This window comes from Vidua chalybeata, chromosome 11 (assembly GCF_026979565.1).
Source record: "Vidua chalybeata isolate OUT-0048 chromosome 11, bVidCha1 merged haplotype, whole genome shotgun sequence".
Classification (NCBI taxonomy): domain Eukaryota; kingdom Metazoa; phylum Chordata; class Aves; order Passeriformes; family Viduidae; genus Vidua; species Vidua chalybeata.
The window spans coordinates 18,078,577-18,098,135 of NC_071540.1; the positions used below are offsets into that span (position 1 = coordinate 18,078,577).

General features: G+C 46.4%; 1 protein-coding gene across 2 annotated transcripts; it reads left to right on the top strand.

The window, feature by feature from the left end:
- The first annotated feature begins 1,884 nt into the window (after positions 1 to 1,884).
- Positions 1,885 to 18,120, top strand: WFDC1 (WAP four-disulfide core domain 1). 2 transcript variants are annotated; one of them, XM_053953275.1, is made up of 7 exons: positions 1,885 to 2,120; positions 7,777 to 7,972; positions 9,016 to 9,099; positions 11,469 to 11,609; positions 13,313 to 13,354; positions 14,623 to 14,697; positions 15,478 to 18,120. In XM_053953275.1, exons 1-6 carry the CDS (start codon positions 1,977 to 1,979, stop codon positions 14,679 to 14,681), a joined length of 666 nt encoding a protein of 221 aa, XP_053809250.1. In that variant the 5' UTR covers positions 1,885 to 1,976; the 3' UTR covers positions 14,682 to 14,697; positions 15,478 to 18,120. The 2 variants fall into 2 exon arrangements, with proteins under 2 accessions (XP_053809250.1, XP_053809251.1); XM_053953276.1 differs by lacking the exon at positions 15,478 to 18,120 and having other exon boundaries at positions 7,806 to 7,972.
- The last annotated feature ends 1,439 nt before the right edge of the window (positions 18,121 to 19,559 follow it).

The window sequence follows — 19,559 nt, forward strand, 5'->3', positions numbered from 1 at the left end:
CCCTTCTGTGCCTGAAAGAGCTGTACCATGGGGCCACCTCAAACCCTGTCAGCCCCCAAAACCCAGCTTGCACCTATGGGGATGACTCTATGGATCAAGCAGGGTTTACAGAAACACAGCAATGCAGGCTCATTGCATCTGCACAGGGATTCCCTCTCAGGCTCCTGCCAGCAGAGCTCCTTTGGGAATCCCAGACCATGCAGAGACACAGCACTTGTGCTGTCCCACTGGGATCCCCCACCCTGTACCTCCACAGCTGTGAGGGAGGTGACCCTCTCCAGTTTAACTCTTCATTCCCTTTCTCCCCATAAGAGCAATCCCTGGTTTTACTTCCCAGCAAAATTCCCTGGCATGAACTGAGCAGATTTTTTTACAAAGAACCTTTTTATAGCAGTAGAGATATAGAGAGAACTGCCTGAAGCACAGTTACTGCTAGAAAAACTTTAGGAACCTCAACTCTAATATATAAATATATTCCCTTAAATACTGAGCTTTTTAAGGCACACCTTGCTCTTCTTTCAGGTTCCCATCATCATATTCTGGCAAGCTTCAAGATGAAATCCTTTGGCTTCCACCAGCATGCAGCTATTGACACTTGGGCATGGATCAAAGTGAATTTCCACAGCTTTCAGGTATAAGGAATAATTGGAAGAATTTTTTTGTGTGTGTGTGTGTGTATCCACAGGGTACAATTCCTGCACTGCTCTGCAGACCCATTTTAGAGTGGATATAAAAGAAATGAAGGCATCTAGCAAGGCTCCTCTCTGCTCAGCAGGGCTGCAGCCAGGGTAAAGTGAAGGCAATCAGGGCTTAGTGTTTGTATCTTGACAACTTTTGTGGTTCTGTTTCTTCCTTCATTCAGGTGGAGGCTGGACAAGCTGCTGGAGGAGAAACTCCGAGGAATTATAAAACAAACAGCCCCCCCATTTGGCTCAGCGAGCCCTGAGCAGCCCTCCTGATGTCTCCACAGTTAGATACATGCAGAAATACATATTTATACACAAGAATGTAACAGCTGCCTCGTTCTTACAGCTCTCGTCAGCACCTGCCCCTGTCTCCATCGCAGGCAGGATGCTGGGCAGCTTTCAGCCTGACTCCACGAGCCCATTCCCATCCTCCAGGCCCTGGATGTCCATGGAGATGTCCAAAACCCCACATCCACTCCTTCCGTCCCTCCCATTGTCAGGCACAGCCTGACTCATGTCCCCTTCCTTGCTTTCTCTGTGTGCTCATGTCATTTCCAAACCACCTTCCTTCCCTATTCCACACCCCAATTTATTTTTTCCTAGCGGTCTTTCCCCTCCTTCAAAATCGTTTTCAGAAAACCAACGTCACCTTGGTTTAATGAAAGCCCCTGGATGTTTATCATGTCATTAAATCGTTTCCTTCACGTGGGCTCCAGATGAAGTTATCACTCTGTCAAGACGTGATGCCAACCCACAGTAGGAAGCACACAAAGGGAGAGCCCGGGCTCTTGGGAAGTTTGGGTGAACTGCTTGCAGAAATCCGCCGAGCCCACCCCTCCGAGACCTTTATTTCCCCCTGCGGCAGCTGTCATCTGATCCCACGCTTCGGCTCTGAATGGGGCTCTCGGAGGATGCCAGATGTTGGGAACAAAGGTCTAAAAATAATCTTTCCAAGTAATCTTCCCGTCCATCACTCGAGGGGAGCGTGAGCTTTGTGCGAACATGCGAGCCGAGAACCTGATCTAACTGAAAGAAGTTCAACAGCAGCTCCCGGCTTCTGCCTCTGGGCTCTTTTTTTTTTTTTTTTTTTTTTTCGTTCCTTTCTTTTTTTTTTTTTTTTCCCCTTCCCTTTTCCCTTCCCAGAAGCCGCGCAGGGAAAAGCGGCTCAGAGCGCTCAGCCCTCGCTCTCTCTCCCTCCCTCCCCGCCTCCCTCCTTCCCTGCCAAGCCTCGGAGCCGCCCGGATCCCGAGAGCTCCCGGGCTCCTTCTTCCACCTCTCCCTGCAAAAAAAATGGGCTCCAGGCTGCTGCCAGAGATGCGTTTGTGTAAAAAGATCTTCGCTGCAGCCCTGTGCGTCCTGGTTGTGCTGCCGGAGCCGGGCTGTGCCAGGACTCTGTGGAAACGCGCTCTGCTGAAAATGACGGAGAAATACGATGTGAGTAAGGGTGGGGGGGGTTGGGGGATGCTCGCAGCGAAAAGGGGAGTTCTCCTTACGTGTTTTGGGATAAGGAGTGTCTGGACCGGCGGGCTGGCTCTGTATCACAGCGATTCGCGAAGTTTTCCCAGGCTGCGCGAAACTTTTGCCACCTAGCTGCTGCAGGGGGGAAGCTTGGGAAGCGCGCTCGGAGCAGGGAGAGAGCTTTGGGATGGCGCTGGCACCGCTTGCCCTGGAAACTCCCCAGGGCAGCCAGGGAAAAGGGACGGGGGAGAAGGGGGGTGCAAACCCTGCGGCTCCGGGGAGACGTTTAGTGGCAGGGAGATAATGGGATTTATTGCTTGGAGCGGGGAGGGTTCCCTGCGCAGCTCCTGTGCTGCATTTTGGGGTAACTTTGGGTAAATGTGTGCTGGGGGGAGGGATGGTGGCATTGCCCACGGTTCTGTAAATCCCCGGAGCACAGAGAGAGCTCAGCCGCACGCTGCCAGACCGGCGTGCCCATCACCCTAAAGGGTGGCAATCCCAGAAATCCATCCCCGTGGCTGTGCCTGGCACATCCCCTGCGAGCAGAGCTGCTGCCCACGCCCTGGCACACCCTGGGCGCCACCATCTGTGCCTGCTCCTGACAGCCTGCAGCTCCACGGGGCACTGAGCACAGCCACCGCCTCCAAACCCACTTTGCAGGAGGGCTGGGACTGGAACTGGGACAGCAGCGAGTGGAGGGGATGGTGCTGGGTCTTGCCCTGGTGTGTCTGGGCCAAACCATTGTCAGAGATGGCCATGGAGGAAATGGGAATTGAAAAAAAAAGGAAAATAAGTTAATAGCTTGAGTTTTGGGACCTGCTGTTAAAAAAAAAAAAAAAGTTATACATTTGAAATTTTTACTTGAGCCTTTCAAGTTCCCTTAGAAACCAGCACTCAAGGTTTCTGCCCCTTGAATGGCTTGGGTGTAAGCCCCAAACTGTTTATTTTCTTATGCTCCGGTCTGATTGCATCTTCCAACCACTGCATGTGTGTAAACAGCACCTTGGTGTCACAGGCAGATCCCTCCATCTGTTTTCTGCAGCTTTTAATTCAAAAAGGATGTTTTTATGCCCATGACTTTTAGAGTGATGTTTATGCATGGCAACATTTGGTTTGTGCAATTGCTGACTCAGAATTGTGACACACATCCTCTGCCCCCGATGAGCAAACTGAAATTCTGTCTTGTCTCCTTGAAATTGTGTAGAAAACATTGTGCTGAGATTTGAAAGGCATCTCAGGATTTTTTAAGAAATCTTCTCCATTATAGCCTCTCTTGGGATAAGGTGTCCTCTGGTTTGCACTTTAATTGGAAAATGGTGATGTAAAGAGCTGCATTTCCTGCAAAATCACTCACTGGCAAGTGCATTTGTGCACTGTCAAGTGCAGATGTTCTTCTGCCATATTTCAATGCGAAGCTCAAATTTAATAGGAACTATGAGGTGAATGACCCAGAGAGAGAGGACAGGAGCAGAAGAGGGATTTACATGTTGATTTTCAGATAAGGAGCCCTGCCGAGGCAGAGCCAGCTCCCCTGGGGATATATCCTCTCCTTTCAACCTGCACTTCTTCAAAGGGCTGTTTTTCCTGGCAGCCCTGAATCCAGGTGCTACTGATCTGGCAAGTTCAGCTAGAATTGCTCATATTGACAGAAACATCGATCCAGGGAAAAAAAAAGAAAATGCTTTTCTTTCTCCTCCTCAAAGCCTTGTCAGGGGGAAAGCGTCTGCTCTCTGTCCTCTCCTGCACCAGGAGGCAGCTCTGGCAGCCCCTCTGGTTTCTCAGAGGGATGTTTTCTTTCCTACCAAATGCTGTGTGCTCCCTGCAGTTGGAAAATCAGTCTGGGGGCAGAGCAGCTGATTTGTGAGTCACTTGGGTAGAGGGATGACAGATGGAGGTGCTGATGGCAACGTGCAGCCAGATGGGACATGGGCCACAGACATCCCTGTGGCACCCCAAAGGACACAGCTTTGTGTGGTCTGAGCCCAGAAAATCTGAGGCTACAGCAGGAGGAGTGCATCCAGAAAAATGCTGGATGCAGAATGAGGTGTGAGGATGAGGAGCTGGCTTGGGGTCTGGCCAGGGGGTTTTCATTCACCCTGAGGAAGGGTGTTGGTTGGAAAGCAGTCTCTCCAAGTGAGACTGGAGAAGGGAGAAAGAGCAATGGCAGTGAGGAGAAAAACCTGGCAGGCACAGTGGGATGCAGGAGCTGGGCTTTAAAGCAAGTCCATGTATTTTCCAGAGGGACACTTGTCAAGTTTAGTGATTTGCAGCTGGTGTTTGCAGCCCCCACGCTCCAGGGACTGTTCCCAAGGGGCAGAGGGAGGGAGCTACCTGGGAGTGGGTTCAGTTCATTATGAAACACCCATCATGTCTGTTGGGAAAAACCGGGCCAGTCTGGATTTCATTCCACTGTCAACTACAGCAAGTGTTTTAGAAAAATCCCAGCCTTCTTCTAAAGTTCTCCAGAAATGAAGAATTCCTCACAGCTGCTGTAATGCTCTTCCAACAATTTATTTACCCTCCAGCAGCCAGCTGTCATAAATCAGCCCTGGGGTGCCCTCTTTGAGTTCTGGCCCCCATATCCTCGGAGTAACCTGTGAGCAGAGCAGCCTCAGCCTCCCCTTTGGAACCTGCAGACACACACACACACACCTTTTTCTGTATTTCCCACTTTCTAGCCTTTTACTCATTATTGTGCATCCTCTTGGAGCCCACCCCAGTTCTGCAGCGTCCTTCCAACTGCAAACAGCAGAACCAAAATGACAGATCCTGAGCTAGCAACAGGAGAATATTATTCCCATTGCTTTGGTCTTGTCCTTCAGACCCTCTAAGCTGCTTTCAGTCTGATATTTGCCACTTTGATCATCACTGGTGGGTGATTTTCCAGGTCTTTAATGGAAATATTGGAGGATTCAAATTTCCCTCTGACTGTGTATTTCTTTTTGTTTTCTGGCCAGTGTTTGGGAATACCTGCCAGGGCCAGAGCTGGTGGTGGGAGGCTGAAATAAACCTCATGTGTCATCTCCAGGGGCTCCATGCAGAATATGAATTAGCAGAGAGCTGGGCTTTGACACAAGCTCAGGGACCAGCTCCCAACACAAATAACAGAATAGATCTGGGGGTTTTGGGAGGGAGACTGCATCCCTCAGTTGCTGTTGAAATTATGGCTGAGACTGGGTGGTTCCATCCAGGTTTTTCCTCATCTTTGTCGACTTTCAGGGCTCCTCAGCTGAACTCTGAACCTTTTCCCTTACTTTGTTTCTGGCTATCTCTAAGGAAGATATTGTCATCAAATTATTTCATAAGTCTCCCTGGGAAACAGAAATTTACCTCCTGCACTGAAAAACGTTTTTAAAGAAATTTTGACTGTCGTCACAATGTGCAAAAATAATAAATCAGAGCCAAACTGTGAGTGCTGGGAGAGCTTTTAAAAAAACTTATAACCCTAACCTGGAGACGACCTTAACCAGGTTATTTTGGGGAAGGAGGGAATCCTGTTTTATGCACCCATAAACAAGGGGTTTTATTAAACCAAATAAGCAAATTATTCTTATTCTGAAAGCAATGACTTGGGAGCAATAGGTGACCAGAGAAAATGGGCAGGGAGGTCATGAGGTACAAAGTTATTTGGCTGCAACTGTGATATTGTTCCCCAACGGAAATTTCATTCATGGAGCCAGCTGTTCATTGCAGTTTTGGCTTCTTGGTTTCTGAATCATCTGTGAAGCAACTGCAGTAATTGTTTGGTGTTTTTTTCATGTATCCATTATTTGCCAGTATTATTTTGGTCTCATTTCCGTCTGCAGATGACCTTTCAAATAGAATAGTAAACTGTGAGCCTCCAGGATGAACACTCCCTCCAAAAAGGAGACCTGTTCAGTGTTTGGAACTGCACAGATTTATTGTTCAGTGCTCCCTTATATCCCAAAATTATAGCTGGGATGAAATTTTTCTCTATTTAAAATCCAGCAACCCCAGGAAAAAAAAAAAAAAAAAAAAAAAGAACCTAGAAAAGTGTATTTTCAATATCTTCAATTTTAAAACATATTTTGAATTTGGAGTGTTTGCAGCTTTTGAGGAATGGACAAATATGAGAGCTTGCACCCTCAGCATGGAAAACATAATCAAAATTGGGTTTTTCCAAACTTTTTTTAGTGGTTTAAACAGCCTATCAGTTCATGGGAAAGCCACAGAAGGGTTTCAAAGGAAAAAGCAGAAACTGATTATTGATATGGGGAACAGGGCAGGAGACTGTCATTAGTGAAAACATCAGGAATTCTCTGTCCCTCTGTAAACATCAGGAATTCTCTGTCCCTCTGACACTCCCTCTCCTGCAGGGGCCTCTCCCTGGCCAGCCTTTGGGAGAATCCATGTGGGAACAGGCTGTTGTCAAAGGACAGATGCTCCAAAGGAGCCATTGGGGGTTACAGCATAAGGATGGAGCAGGATGTAGAGAGGGATGTTAATCTCACCTCAAATTTCTCCATAGCCTGCTGGTGAAATTTCTTAGAAACCCCTGGGGGACTGTTGTACCATGTTTATTCTTGGAATAACAACCCCAGTTTCTCATCACTGATTTTGTAATGCACCACTGATTTGGCCAAGTGTATATTTACACACATTTTTATGTATTTATAACTTTACCAGCCTGCTTGTGGGGCCATGGCAGAGCTCACTTCACGCCCCTGACTTGATGCTGATCTCTTTTAAAAGTGCAAATCCAGAATCCACTTTTGATTTTTTGAGACCTCACAAATGGTTGTTAATATTTCTGAGACCTGAGTGCCCTGAGCACTTTCTGCAGCCCAGAGGTGAGGGAGTGGTTGAGCCACAGGTGAGAAAGAAGTGGGCTGGGGTGATTCACCTCTCTGCTGGAGGGATTTGGCTTCTTGCTAAAACAGCCCCAGTGTGAAAAATATCTGAATGGTGCCTCATAAATGTTCCTGGGCCTGTTAATGCACTTTACACCTCCCTTGCCCTGTCAGTGTGCAGTGAGCAGCTCAGCTTCTTTCCGCTGCAGTGAAACAAGGGCTCATTTTCTTTGGGACAAAGCTGCCATCACTCTCACAGATCTCACCCAGAATGTCCCATGGTTTAGAAATGGTCTCTAATTTAACAGCCCGGAGCTCCACCATGGATAAACTTGAAAGGCTCCCCTATAAATTCTGGTCCAGACAAGGTGATGGAGATGGAAGGAGCCCACTGAGGAGAGAGGTGCTACCAGGGACATTAGTTTCATGTCCCAAAAAAACACAGACCCCTCCTTTCCACTGCTTCCCCATCAAAGTGTTTGGTGTCCTCATCATGAGGATGCCTGGAGTTTTCTCTCCATTTCCCAAAGAAGTATAAAAGACTTTAAAGGATTTTTTTTTTAACCTCCTAATTTTCAATGCAATAATCTCAGTTATAAATTGAGATGTTGCAATGACAATAAGTTAGTGCTTGTTTGGTGTTTCCAAAGCACCCCACTGAGGGGATCACACAGTGCTGGGGGAGCCGCATCCTTATCTCTCCTCTCTGAGAGGAGAACCCAACGCTCAAAACCCACTTTGAAACCCCTTGTCCCGCTTCCCCCGGCGGGATGCTCCGTAACTCACGCCGAACCTGATTTCCTTTTCTTCTCTTTGCAAAGGATTATGAGTACCCTCTTCATTCTCACAGTTCCCAGCAGCAGAAGAACGACCGGTGCCCGCCGCCGCCGCAGAGCCTGCCGGAGCGCGCCTGCGAGGTGCCCAGCTGCCGCTCCGACGCCGAGTGCGAGCGCCACAAGCGCTGCTGCTACAACGGCTGCATCTACGCCTGCCTCGAGTCCGTGCAGCCCCCGCCAGGTACAGGGAGCCCTGGGGGAGCTGGGAGGCAGAGGGGCTTGGGGGGATGGCGGCGATCTCCGTGTGTGTTGAGTGCGCGGTGCGAGGTTGGAGTGCGAGTGGACGTCGGTCTCTTCCACCGGGCAGCACTGACAGAACAAGAGATCACAGCCTCAAGCTACGTCAGGGAAGGTACAGGTTGGATATTAGGAAAAATTTTTTCACCGAAAGAATAATAAAGTACTGGAATTGTCTTCCCAGGGAGGTGGTGGAATCACCATCTCTGGGCGTGTTTAAAAAAAGACTGGACATGGCACTTGGTGCTACAGTAGAGTTGAGGTGTTAGGGCATGGGTTGGACTTGATGATCTTAGAGGTCTCTTCCAACCTCATTATTCTGTGATTCTGTGATTCCGTGATTCTGTGATTCTGTGATTCTGTGATTCTGTGATTCTGAGTTCTGTTCTGCACTTCTGGTTTCTGGCGGGTTGATGAGTCAAAAAGGTGTCCGAGGCAAGCTGGTGTGGCAAAATCTCTACTTGGATGAATTGTAGAAGTCACTCAAGGCTAGTTGTTTTCCTGGCATGGCGTTTTCCATGCCCCATCCCTGGAAGTGTCCATGGACAGGTTGGATGAGTCTTGGAGCAGCCTGGGATAGTGAAAGGTGTCCCTGCCTGTGGCAAGGCATTGGAATGAGGTCCTTTCCAACCCAAACCCCGCATTCTGTGTTCCTGTGTTTCTATATTCAGGAAAAGAGGCAATCCTGGCCTGAATTAGTGCTGACAGAAGTGAGGCAGCCAGCTCACCATCCCCTGCCATGGGAATGAGAATGGGAAGCAGCAGCAGCTGCTTGGGCCTCTAGGACACCAGGTTCTTGTGGCCCTGGATAACATCCATGTCTCCCTTTCCACTGGGACAACAAAAACATGAATATAAGTCCAAATCAGATCAATCCATCAGGCAGCCTCCTCACAGGCCCTTAGAGGAAATCCATGACTTTTCCATAACTCTGTGCCCTGTGGCTGCTATCATGACACTGTGGTCTCTTATTTCTCTCTTCTGCAGTCTTGGACTGGCTGGTTCAGCCCAAACCCCGCTGGCTGGGAGGCAATGGGTGGCTTTTGGATGGCCCAGAGGAAGTCTTACAAGGTACAGGACATTTCTCTGTCTTCTCTGCAATATCCATAATCACACAAAGGCCCTGGAGAATAAATCCCTCATACACAGAGCTTGCCTGGGATGTTGGGCTGCTGGGGCTGCTGGTATTTGTCTGGAGTTTCCACAGGAATAACTCAGTGCGGTGCTGGGAGCTGCTTTTGGGTGCAGTAAATACTTTTTATGGATATGGATTATCCAGCAGAGCACTAGGGATGCTGCAGGGGACTGGGCTTGTACCCATTCTTCAAATAATTAAAGATATATCTTTCTTTTAGAAAAAGGCTTTGTCATCATACACATAATTTTCTGCCAGCTTCCTGGTAGAACGTGGGTGGACTTGGAATGGGAGATCCTTTAATCCAGAGTGGCCTCATCACCCAGATGCCTTGGGCTGGGGCTGTGGCTTTTGGATATGAAGGTGACTTGGACAGGAGCCCTGGAAAACTGCTGCAGAGCTGTGCCAAGCTGACATGAACCTGGGGCATCTAAGTTTGGAGACTGACAGTGAGACTGAGCTTCTCAGGTTCATTCCATAGGGAAAGGGGTTTTAATTCATTATTTCCAATACCTAAAACTTAAATAGGGAAGGAGTGGGAAGAGAAGTTTTCTTCTATGAGGCATTCCCAGATGTATGGACACCTGAAGTTTTTGGATTTTCCATGGAAAAGTTAACCCAGCTTTTGATCAGCTTTAGTCAGATCCAGGCAGTGCCAATAAATTCCCCTCTTTGGACTTACACAGATGGTTTTAGACTCGCTGAGCATCAAATCTCATTTATTATGGAAACTCCAAGTTCTTGAAGAGAAAATTCTGCCTCCAGCTCATTGGAGCTGCACAGCTAGAAATAAGATAAAACAGGTTCCTCCTCATCCATCCTTGTCACGCTTACATTATTTTTTCTTATCTGAACACCTTCATCTCAGCTTGAGGGAGTAATTAGGGAAGTAGGAACCATCAGTCATAGCATGAGAACTACAGCAGAGGTACTTGAAATTAAAAATGGGAGGGAGGAGCAGCCCTGCAGAGTCTGTACATGTAATGGCCACAAACACTGCCCAAGTCTGCTTTACCTTCCCTATCCCAGGCCAAAGTGGTGAAACCTCTGTTTGGGACAGGGGTGGCACTGCCTGACCCTGCAGTGAGTCACACCTGAGGTTTGGATTCAGCAGCAGGTCCGTGGGCGTGGAGCAGAGCACAGAGCAGCACAATGCCAGCTTCCTGCTCACATTCCCCATCCTCACCCAGCCCAGAGCCTGGTGGGACACACTTATCCCTGCCTGGGGGGAGCAGCCCCATGGGGGGATCATCCTGCATGGTGGGCAGTGCTCATGGGTTTTGGACTAAGGACAGAGGTCGGACAAAATTAAGGGGATAAAAAGCAGTTTATTTATATTTATTGAAGGGCCTTCAGGTACATTTAGGGCAGACAAAGCCCCCCAGGGGCTACACTCAAAATGGACAGCAGGTCATGGGGTTTTCACACTTTCAAAAGTTTGGTCCATTTGCATATTGGGGGTTAATCTGCCAATTCCAGCTTCAGCTAATGAAGTCATTTACCCCAAGTTTGCTCCCCCCCCACTCACTTTTGTTTCCATCTCTGGGGGCCTGAGGCAGTGAGGTGTCCTTGATTGCCAGGCCTGGAGAGGAATTGTTGTGTCTGCCCAAAATGGGGAAGCAGCAGCTCACACTGGGTGTGGAGTTCAGAGGCTACCTGGAACAGAGGCTGGGCAAAGTTAAAGGAATAAAATAGGGATTTCTTAAAAGGCCTCAATGGATACACCTTGGGCACTACAAGAGCCTGGCCGTGGCTCCACACAAGATGGACAATGGATCACAAGTTTTCACACTTTTATAAGTTTTGCTCCATTTCTATATTGGGGTTAATTGTGAAATTCCAGCTCCAGGTTATGCAGTCCCATCCTCCCAGTTAGCTCTCCTCAATTCCCTGTTGTTTATACCTTTTGGGCTTGAAGCTGCAACGATGTCCTTGGGCTGGAAGAGGATTGTTGTGTCTGACTAAACTGTGAAGAGAACTTGCTAACAATTTATACGAAGCTCAGAGTCTCACACCAACGCAGTACGGAATCTGAAAAATACAAAAGCTAAAACTTAAGGCACCGCTCTAAAGAATTGCAGGATGGCAAATATATGACAAACATAAAAGCTAAAACCCTACGGCGCGGGTGGCGGGTGCTGCCCACCCCACAGCTGGGACTGTGCAGGGAATGGGGCTGAGCTGTGCCAGGAGGGGCCAGCCCCGTGCTGCCCTCGTGCCAAGGAGCCTGAGGTGAGGTGGTGGCCGTGTTGGGGTCCCCGTGGGTGGCACAGCGTGGCTGGTGACCTGCAGGCTTCTCTTGCAGCCGAGGCCTGCAGCACCACGGAGGACGGGGACGAGCCCCTGCACTGCCCCACGGGCTACGAGTGCCACATCATCAACCCGGGCAACACGGCCGAGGGCATCCCCAACAGGGGCCAGTGCATCAAGCTCCGGGGAAACCCAGGTAGGTCCCTGCAGGAAACCTCCCTTTGTGGGATGATGCCTTTTTCCAGGTAGGTCCCTGCAGGAAACCTCCCTTTGTGGGATGATGCCTTTTTCCAGGTAGGTCCCTGCAGGAAACCTCCCTTTGTGGGATGATGCCTTTTTCCAGGTAGATCCCTGCAGGAAACCTCCCTTTGTGGGATGATGCCTTTTTCCAGGTAGATCCCTGCAGGAAACCTCCCTTTGTGGGATGATGCCTTTTTCCAGGTAGGTCCCTGCAGGAAACCTCCCTTTGTGGGATGATGCCTTTTCCTGACTCAGAGATGGGGTAGTTGAGAGGCGTTTTAAAAACTTTTATTCCATTTTCAGTCTCATGTGAAGGGTGAGACAATACAGATGTTATAATTCACGCCATCACAATCAGAAGTGAACTATTTATTAATTACAATACATTATAAGTGTTTCTTGACCTATCAGCTTTTTGCCACACTGCTGTAGATGCCTTAAAGCCAGTCATCTAAAACTACCCCTCGTGGGTCCTACTCCAATGCATCTTTCATTGTTCTATTTCTCCAAAGTCTTACTTGCAAGGCCATTCCTTGAAACTTGTTTCTAGTTCCATTTCCCTCTCAACCATGTCTGTCCTACTCCATGGCATTTCTAAGTCAGCATTTCTTGTCTCAAGGTTTGCTCACACTGTGTGAGCCTTCTGTCAGGCTTTGAGAATTCTCTACAAATCCATTTCCCACATTTCCCCCTCTCTCTTGAATAGGAAAAAACTTCTCGTGCATGCAGATGTTTGCAGGGCAGAACCAGAAAGGAAGGGACCAGGACACCAGGACACTCGTGCCAGTGTCCTCTGGGGCTGTATCTACATGTGCTGTTACACAGCACAAAAATTAGAAATATTTATAAGTTACTGCATGCTTCAGTGAGAATTCTGAGTTTTAAATTCCAGTTTTGTCTTCTGACTTTGCTTTCTGCATCCAAAACTTTGTTGCCTTTACTCTGCTGACGCATTTGCCCGAAAAAGAATTTCATACATGCCAAAATATTTTCCAGGAAAGCTCATAACATATTTAGATATTCATTGAATGGTAGGATATGTACATTGGCACTGGGCTAGAAATTACTTCGGTGTAGAGATGTGAGACATCAGTTTTGCCATTTGGTCACTGTAAAAACCAGGGGAAGCATCAAACCAGGTCTCTGAGCTGCTTCCAAAACAGATTGAGAGTTTTTCCAGGGTTTTTTTCTTTAATAACATTCATAGTAACCAATGCAATGTAGAACTGTGGGGATCCTAGACATGAAGTATTTCTATGGGCTTAAATAATTATATAAGTGGCAAACAGAACAGAATAGCTAGAACTTGAATTATGAAAAACACTAATAGATTGTCTGAAATGTTACCCAAATTTTATCTCATTTGGGAAAGCCTCTGGTTCTTTGACTTGTAGCTACTGAAAAGGTTATAAAATTCTAGTGACAATTCCCACTCTTATGGCAAATGAGTTGTGCCCACAGAGCTCAGTAATCTCAGCAGTTTATAGGAAGTTTATAGCAACCCAAATTACTTCAGCTACAGAGGACTTTTATTTCCCTCATTGTGAGGTTATTATTTCCCTATCTCTAATTTCTCTGTGCTGTACACAGAAGGCCAGAGTTTAACACATAAAATGAAAGCTGGCTGGGTATGTTCTCACCATGTACCTTTTTTTCCAGATGGACACAACCTGAGGCATAAGTATTACAAGGAATATTTTGGTAAGCTGCTGGCATGAAGTGTTTGTTGTTGTTGTTGCTATTATTAAGCTTTATCATTTTTGCAATGTTTACAGGGAATTTGCTCCTTATGAAATTAAGATTTGTACATAGAAGAAAGAGATTCTTTATGTTCAACTCTCTATGCCTTGGTCAGAAGATCTTATTTTTAAATCTACAATGTCCTGACTGTGGAGTCGTGAGAACCAGAATTCTCAGCTGTGACAGAATGAGTTAAATGGTCTTCTGCCAGGGGAGCCACCCAGTCCAATAATGTATTTCATTTTTAAGCATATTTTTGGAGCTTTGTTCTTGGCCCAGGACTCCTTGCAGCTGAACACAGAGCTCTGCCAAAAGCAGAGTGCTGGACTGTGGTAAGAGATAAGGGATGGCTGGAGCCCAGTGAATTCCCTCAGAGGTGTCAGGTCCCTCTCACAAACCTGGGACTCACAGAAAGCAGGAGCATCTCCCACATCTTTCCTCACAGTTCCAAAGCTCCTGATTCATCCCTCTTGGATGTGGATCAGATTGGAAGTGACATTCAGGTATAACTAGACAGCACCTTTGACATAAGATTTTCAAACAGCCAAATTTGGCCACTTTGGCTGATAAAACCACGAGAGGATTTCCTTTCCTCTTTTCCAGTGTGGGCTAGCCCAGCTCTCTGTTAAATAATGATACCAATATGTTGGAATCCTGGATGCTAAAATTTTAGATGTTCTGTACTGAAAGGTACAGACCCACAACAGAACACTACATTTGACCTGAAGCTGTGGAGAAGATTTTAAAAATTGATTAATAGTACTGAGCTTACTGAGTATATAGTTAGTTAAAAGTGTGTAATATCACAGAGTAAAAAACTTAGAGTTTGGGGTTTTAGAATATAAAAATATATATGAAGCAAGATAGAAGTTTTAGATTAGAGACAAGTTGTTGTTCTTTACCTTCTTCTTCCTTCTTCTTCATGAGTTTAAGTAATGTTTTGAGATTGGACAGAAAATTCTGCATTGTGGGCTTCAAAGGATCAGTTATTAGGTTACAAGGGAAAATAATGTAAGTGTCCTTTCTTAATTAAATAGTTTAGTTTTAAAAGACCTTGTAACAAGAGGTAGTTAACCATTTTGTGCCTTGCTAATAAAAAGCTACCAAACTCATAGCTGTGAGACTATTTCACTTACAAGGAACTATAAACTGCACTGCTGAGAGAACCTCGAGAAACCATTTGCCCCAGCCCAACCCAAAACCTGACTTTGCTGCTGTTTGTTTTACAGGGAGCAATTCCAACAATTTGGTCGGCTATGTGAAAAACCAGCAGAAGCATTTAGGCTAATTGAAGGTGTGCCTGGGTAAGTGCCCTTGAATAAAGGGAAAGCTGGGTGGAAATTGCTGCTGCTTCAAATGCAATTATTCAGAGAAACGATTGTCTGAGGGTGATATTTCCTCTAAGGACAGCACCTTAAAACCCTGTACAGGTGCATGAAACACTCTCATTCCACCAGACACACCTGATCTCTTTGCAGAACCTTTGCCTTGTGGGTACTTAGAGGATGGAGTGATTTTTAGGATGAAAAATAACTGGTGTTCCTTAAGACTTTAAACTTTGTGTTCAGGGGCTTCTTCTAACATAGGTGTAACTGGGCCTGCCAGACAAATTAAAAAAGCTGTTTATTCTGGCCTGACTGGAAAAAGGGTCAGTCTTGCAAATACTTCAGCACATGGTGGGTTTTGTGGGATAATTTTATGTCTGTGAACACTTGTGCTGAGCAGTGGCACCCAGTCATGTGAGCAGAGGCACATTTATCTGGCCAGAGCTAAGCCAACAGCAAAAGCTCGGTCTGTTTTATCAACCTTGCATTAGGCAAGAATGACAATATTTATTACACCAGAAGTTCTGTCCCAAGATGGTTTTCTCAACATTTTGAGCTTCACTTTAAAATCAAGTTGGGTTTAGCTGGGAGTTGTGAAAACAAAGCAGTTCAGTGTCGTTCTGTACCTACGTCAGGCTGGCTGTTAAGATTACTCAGCTACTTAAGGACAAGTTCTGTGCAAACATCCTAGGAAGGATAAATATTTTAATTCCTCTTCCTTTTTTTTTTTTTTTCTTTTGTTGTTTGGTTTTCACCCAGCTGGACCACTCTGTCAAGGAATGCTTTACCCAGCAGCTTTCTGGTCCCAGATCTCCACATCTCCAGCACCCCCTGATCCCTGCCCATCACTGACCAAAAAATTCATTATCCAAGGAACAGGATGAGTCCAGATTTTAACCCCACCAGGAAGGGGTGAAATGCAATCCCCTGAAGGAAGCCACACTGCTTATTAGCTGCCCTTCTACAAATGAAATGCAAACACCTCCAAGGGATCCCTGTAAGCCACAGTGCCATGATCAGGCTGCTGACACAGAGCCTGCCCTTCATGTGCTTGTTGTGTGACCAATTCAGATTTCAGGCCTGTGAACACAACCCACTGATGTCAGAATTCTACCTAAATATCATATCTAAGTTGCTTTAAAATAGGTGAGACTAAAGAGGTTCTCTGGATCAAATCCAGTGCCTGCCTGTCTTGAACAGCCCCTTTAAAGGAGACTTTTCATCAGCTTAAAATTCAAAGAAACCTGCAAGTTTCTTCTTTTCCTATTTACATCCAGATAAAAACCAGGCTTGGCACCCACTGTAAATGGCTAAACCTGAAGTCTTAAGAATTTGAGGAAGTTTAAACTAGGAGCAAAAATAGCTTTATAAATGTTTTTAGGTTACTTTCCTCTTCTCAGTCTGGTGAGCTGCAGATTGAGAGTTAATAATGGAACAGATTCCTTCCTGCAATATTCAGGCAGACACACAAATGCATGCCAGGTTTTGTAATGTGCTGTTTTTAGCCAGCACAGTTAATACTCACTAAATCTGTGGGCTTGTACCTGCAAAACCTCAGCAAGAGGCCTGAAGTCTGGATAATTTGTTAAATGTGTTAGAAAATCAAATCCAGGATAAATTTGTGTGCTGAAAAGGATTGTCTGGCAGATGGGCCACTGCTCCTCAGTAGTCCTGTACCTTTGTGTTGATTTCCCTAAATCTTTAAGGTCTGGATGTTGGTATTTGGGCCTCACAGCTTCTTTTAGCTGTTTGCCATTATACAATGGAAAACATGTTTTCTATTAAGGTTTTCCTTTCCTGTGGCAGTCCTGAAGGGACAGTTGCATTTATTGTGATAAACCAGCCAGAATTGTTTGGCAGAAAAGCCACGTTTGCTCCATGGTTTAGTCCACGTCCCCATCTGCATGCATGAAATTAGCATTTTGATTTGCACAGTAGTAGCACTGCATATAAATACCCAATTCACAAATGCAAGCGCCTCTTCCACTCACAAAATACAGGATTATTTTCTTTTCCACTCACTAAACGATTTAAGCCAAATCCAAGACACTTATAAAACACTTGCTACTTTGCACATCACATTTGCAGCTGGAGAGAGGGAAGATGCCAAACTGCTCTTCTGTTTCCTATTCTAAACACAGTCCTGGGTGCTTTACAGAGCAAAGGAACAGCTGAAGGGCTCCACATTTTCCTAAATATCTTCATTTGTTGAACTCACTTTTTTTCAAAGTGCAAGATCTTAAATGCAGCACCGTGTTTGGACAAAGCTATTTCTAGAATTTTATCCTATACAGCTTCCAGCAGCGAGATCTTAATTCCTGCTTGGACACAGGAGCCACAGAACCAGAGAATTGTGGAATGGTTTGGGTGGGAAGGGAGTTTGAAGCTCATCACCTTCCACTAGACCAGGTTATCCAGGCTCCAATCCATATTTTATAGTTCCAATCCGTGTTCAGACCAGAAACTTGTCACTTATCCTATTGCAGCCTTGCTCCTCAGTGCTGCTGAGTGAAATGGATTGATTTTGTTCAGCATTACTTCCTGCAGGAAAAAAAATTAAATTCTGAGTAAATGAGCAAAGCCCTCCAGTGATCACTGCTGGCCCCAAAGGGTAAATGCCAAAATGTTCTATTTTAAACTAAAAACTTCCTAAAACCTTGTGAGGTGCTAGTTGACAAACTGGTGGTGTGCATTCACAAATTTGAAAGATTAAAACTTCAAATCTCAACCTAATCTCTCAAAGCAGCCCAAAATATTATTAATTTGAGTGGACACATTCACTTCAGTGTCTGTTTTCTTTGTAGCTGCAGAAGCTACAAACCACCTGACCTCCTGGGTGGGACAGTACAGGTATTTTCTGCTTGCAAAAAGAATTAAAAAAAAAACGAAAAAGAAAATTGACAAATTAATAATTTGATGGTGAATTTCTGTTTACTAGGTGTTTCACAGCCATCACCCTTCTTTGTGGTGCTATAATGCTCAGGGGGCTTTTTCCAAGTTAATTCAAGTTATTAATTGTCAAACTCAAAGAAAAGCCACAGAAGGGACTTGACAAAGTGCTGTGTTTTCAACAGTGAAACACTGAAATGTGAAACTCAGACACTGAAATGAAAACACAGAACAAGTGAGCTGTCCTCAGCTGCTCTTCTCTCCAAAAACAGGTGCTTTATCAGCAGCTTGGTGCAGCACAGTAGGAAATGCCTGGTGCAGGATGTTTTTAACATTTTCATGACCACTTTGCAGCATGTTTGGTGCTATGATAACCTTCCTGTGTGTCACTGAGTGCTGCAATGCCCACGGCTTCCCACGTCCCTGAGGATCTGGGCAGCCCTCCTTGGTTTGTACCATTCAGGTTCTGCTTTGGTGCTCAATAAAAAGTGACCAGTCTATTTTTCAACCCTGCTGAGTTTCCGTTGTGTTTTCTTGGTGTACTTTCAGCTTTGGATTATTGAAAAAAAAAGAAAAAAAAGGAGAAAACTTCTAAATTTTAGTTGTTGGGAGAACATAATACAAGCATAGGGTGACAAAAATAATTTTGTCCACTGGAAGGGAGGTGATAGATCCCAAAAGACATCCACCACCCCTGTCCCTTCCAGAGGGGCCCCTGTTTTGGGTCAGACCCTCAGTTCTTGGCATTTGCACTGCCCACAGAGGAGCAGGTGAACAGCCCTGTGTAGTAAAAAATGCGGCGAACCCCGGACATGGGAAGAGATGCTGATGTCTGCTCCAGATCAGAAGGCTGAAGGATAGCTTTATTAAAACTATACTCTATTACATTCATATACTATTTAAAGAGACACTATCCTATTCTACACACTCACTTCTTACTCACCTCTCTAACTCAAACTCGTGACTCTGCTGAGAGCCCGAGCCACAGCTGGATCCCACTGGGCACTGACCCCAAACAACCTTCACCAGAATCCAGCCCAGCAATCACTGCAGGTGAACAATCTCCACACCACATTCCACATGGGCAAAACAAAGGGGCAGAGATAAAGATTGTTTCCTCTTCTCTCTGTGCTTCTCCTGAGAGACAGAATTGTCTCTCTGTCCAGAGAATGTGAATGGCACAGCCCTGGGGAGGTGGTGCCCCAGGAGAAGTGACCCTTTGTTTGCTGGTGCTGCCAGCTCAGGTGCTTTGGGCTGCACCAGCAGCTGCTCAGGCAGCTTTGCAGGAGCCTCAGAGGGTGGAGAAGCCAAGCAAGGCGAAGGTCAGAGCTGGGCTGTGCCCAGTGCAGGACAGAGCTGGCACAGGAGAGGGGTTGGGCCATTCCCAACCTCCACCATCCCACCTGCTCCACCCACCCAGTCCTGCTCTACCTGCTCATCAGGAGGGGCAGGAGTCCTCCTGCACTGCCCTGACACCACGGCAGGGAGAGGAACTGCCTGCAGCTGAGCCACGGGGGGACAGCAGCAGTGGCACTTTGGGGAGGTCTGGGAGGGCTGAGGTGACCCCAGGCAGCACCAGGTGTCAGGGTAGCTCCTCACTGTGCCAGTGAAGTTGTCCTTGGGATCACTTGGACCTCTCATGGTCCTTTGGATTCTTAGGATCACTTGGACCTCTCATGGTCCTTTAGGATCACCTGGACCTCTCATGGTCCATGGGATCCTTGAGATTACTTGGACTTCTCATGGTCCTTGAGATCATTGGGATCACTTGGGACCTTAGGATCACCTGGACCTCTCATGGTCCTTGAGATCATTGGGATCACTTGGGATCTCATGGTCCATGGGACCATGGTCCATGGGTCCATGGGTCCATGTTCCATGGTCCATGGGATCCTTGAGATTACTTGGACTTCTCATGGTCCTTTAGGATCACCTGGACCTCTCATGGTCCT

Coding starts and splice junctions, on each gene's coding strand:
- WFDC1 (XM_053953275.1), top strand. CDS start 1,977: ATGGGCTCCAGGCTGCTGCCAGAGATGCGTTTGTGTAAAAAGATCTTC. Junction 11,610..13,312: donor CAAGCTCCGGGGAAACCCAG/GTAGGTCCCTGC, acceptor CTTTTTTTCCAG/ATGGACACAACCTGAGGCAT. Junction 13,355..14,622: donor GTATTACAAGGAATATTTTG/GTAAGCTGCTGG, acceptor TTTGTTTTACAG/GGAGCAATTCCAACAATTTG.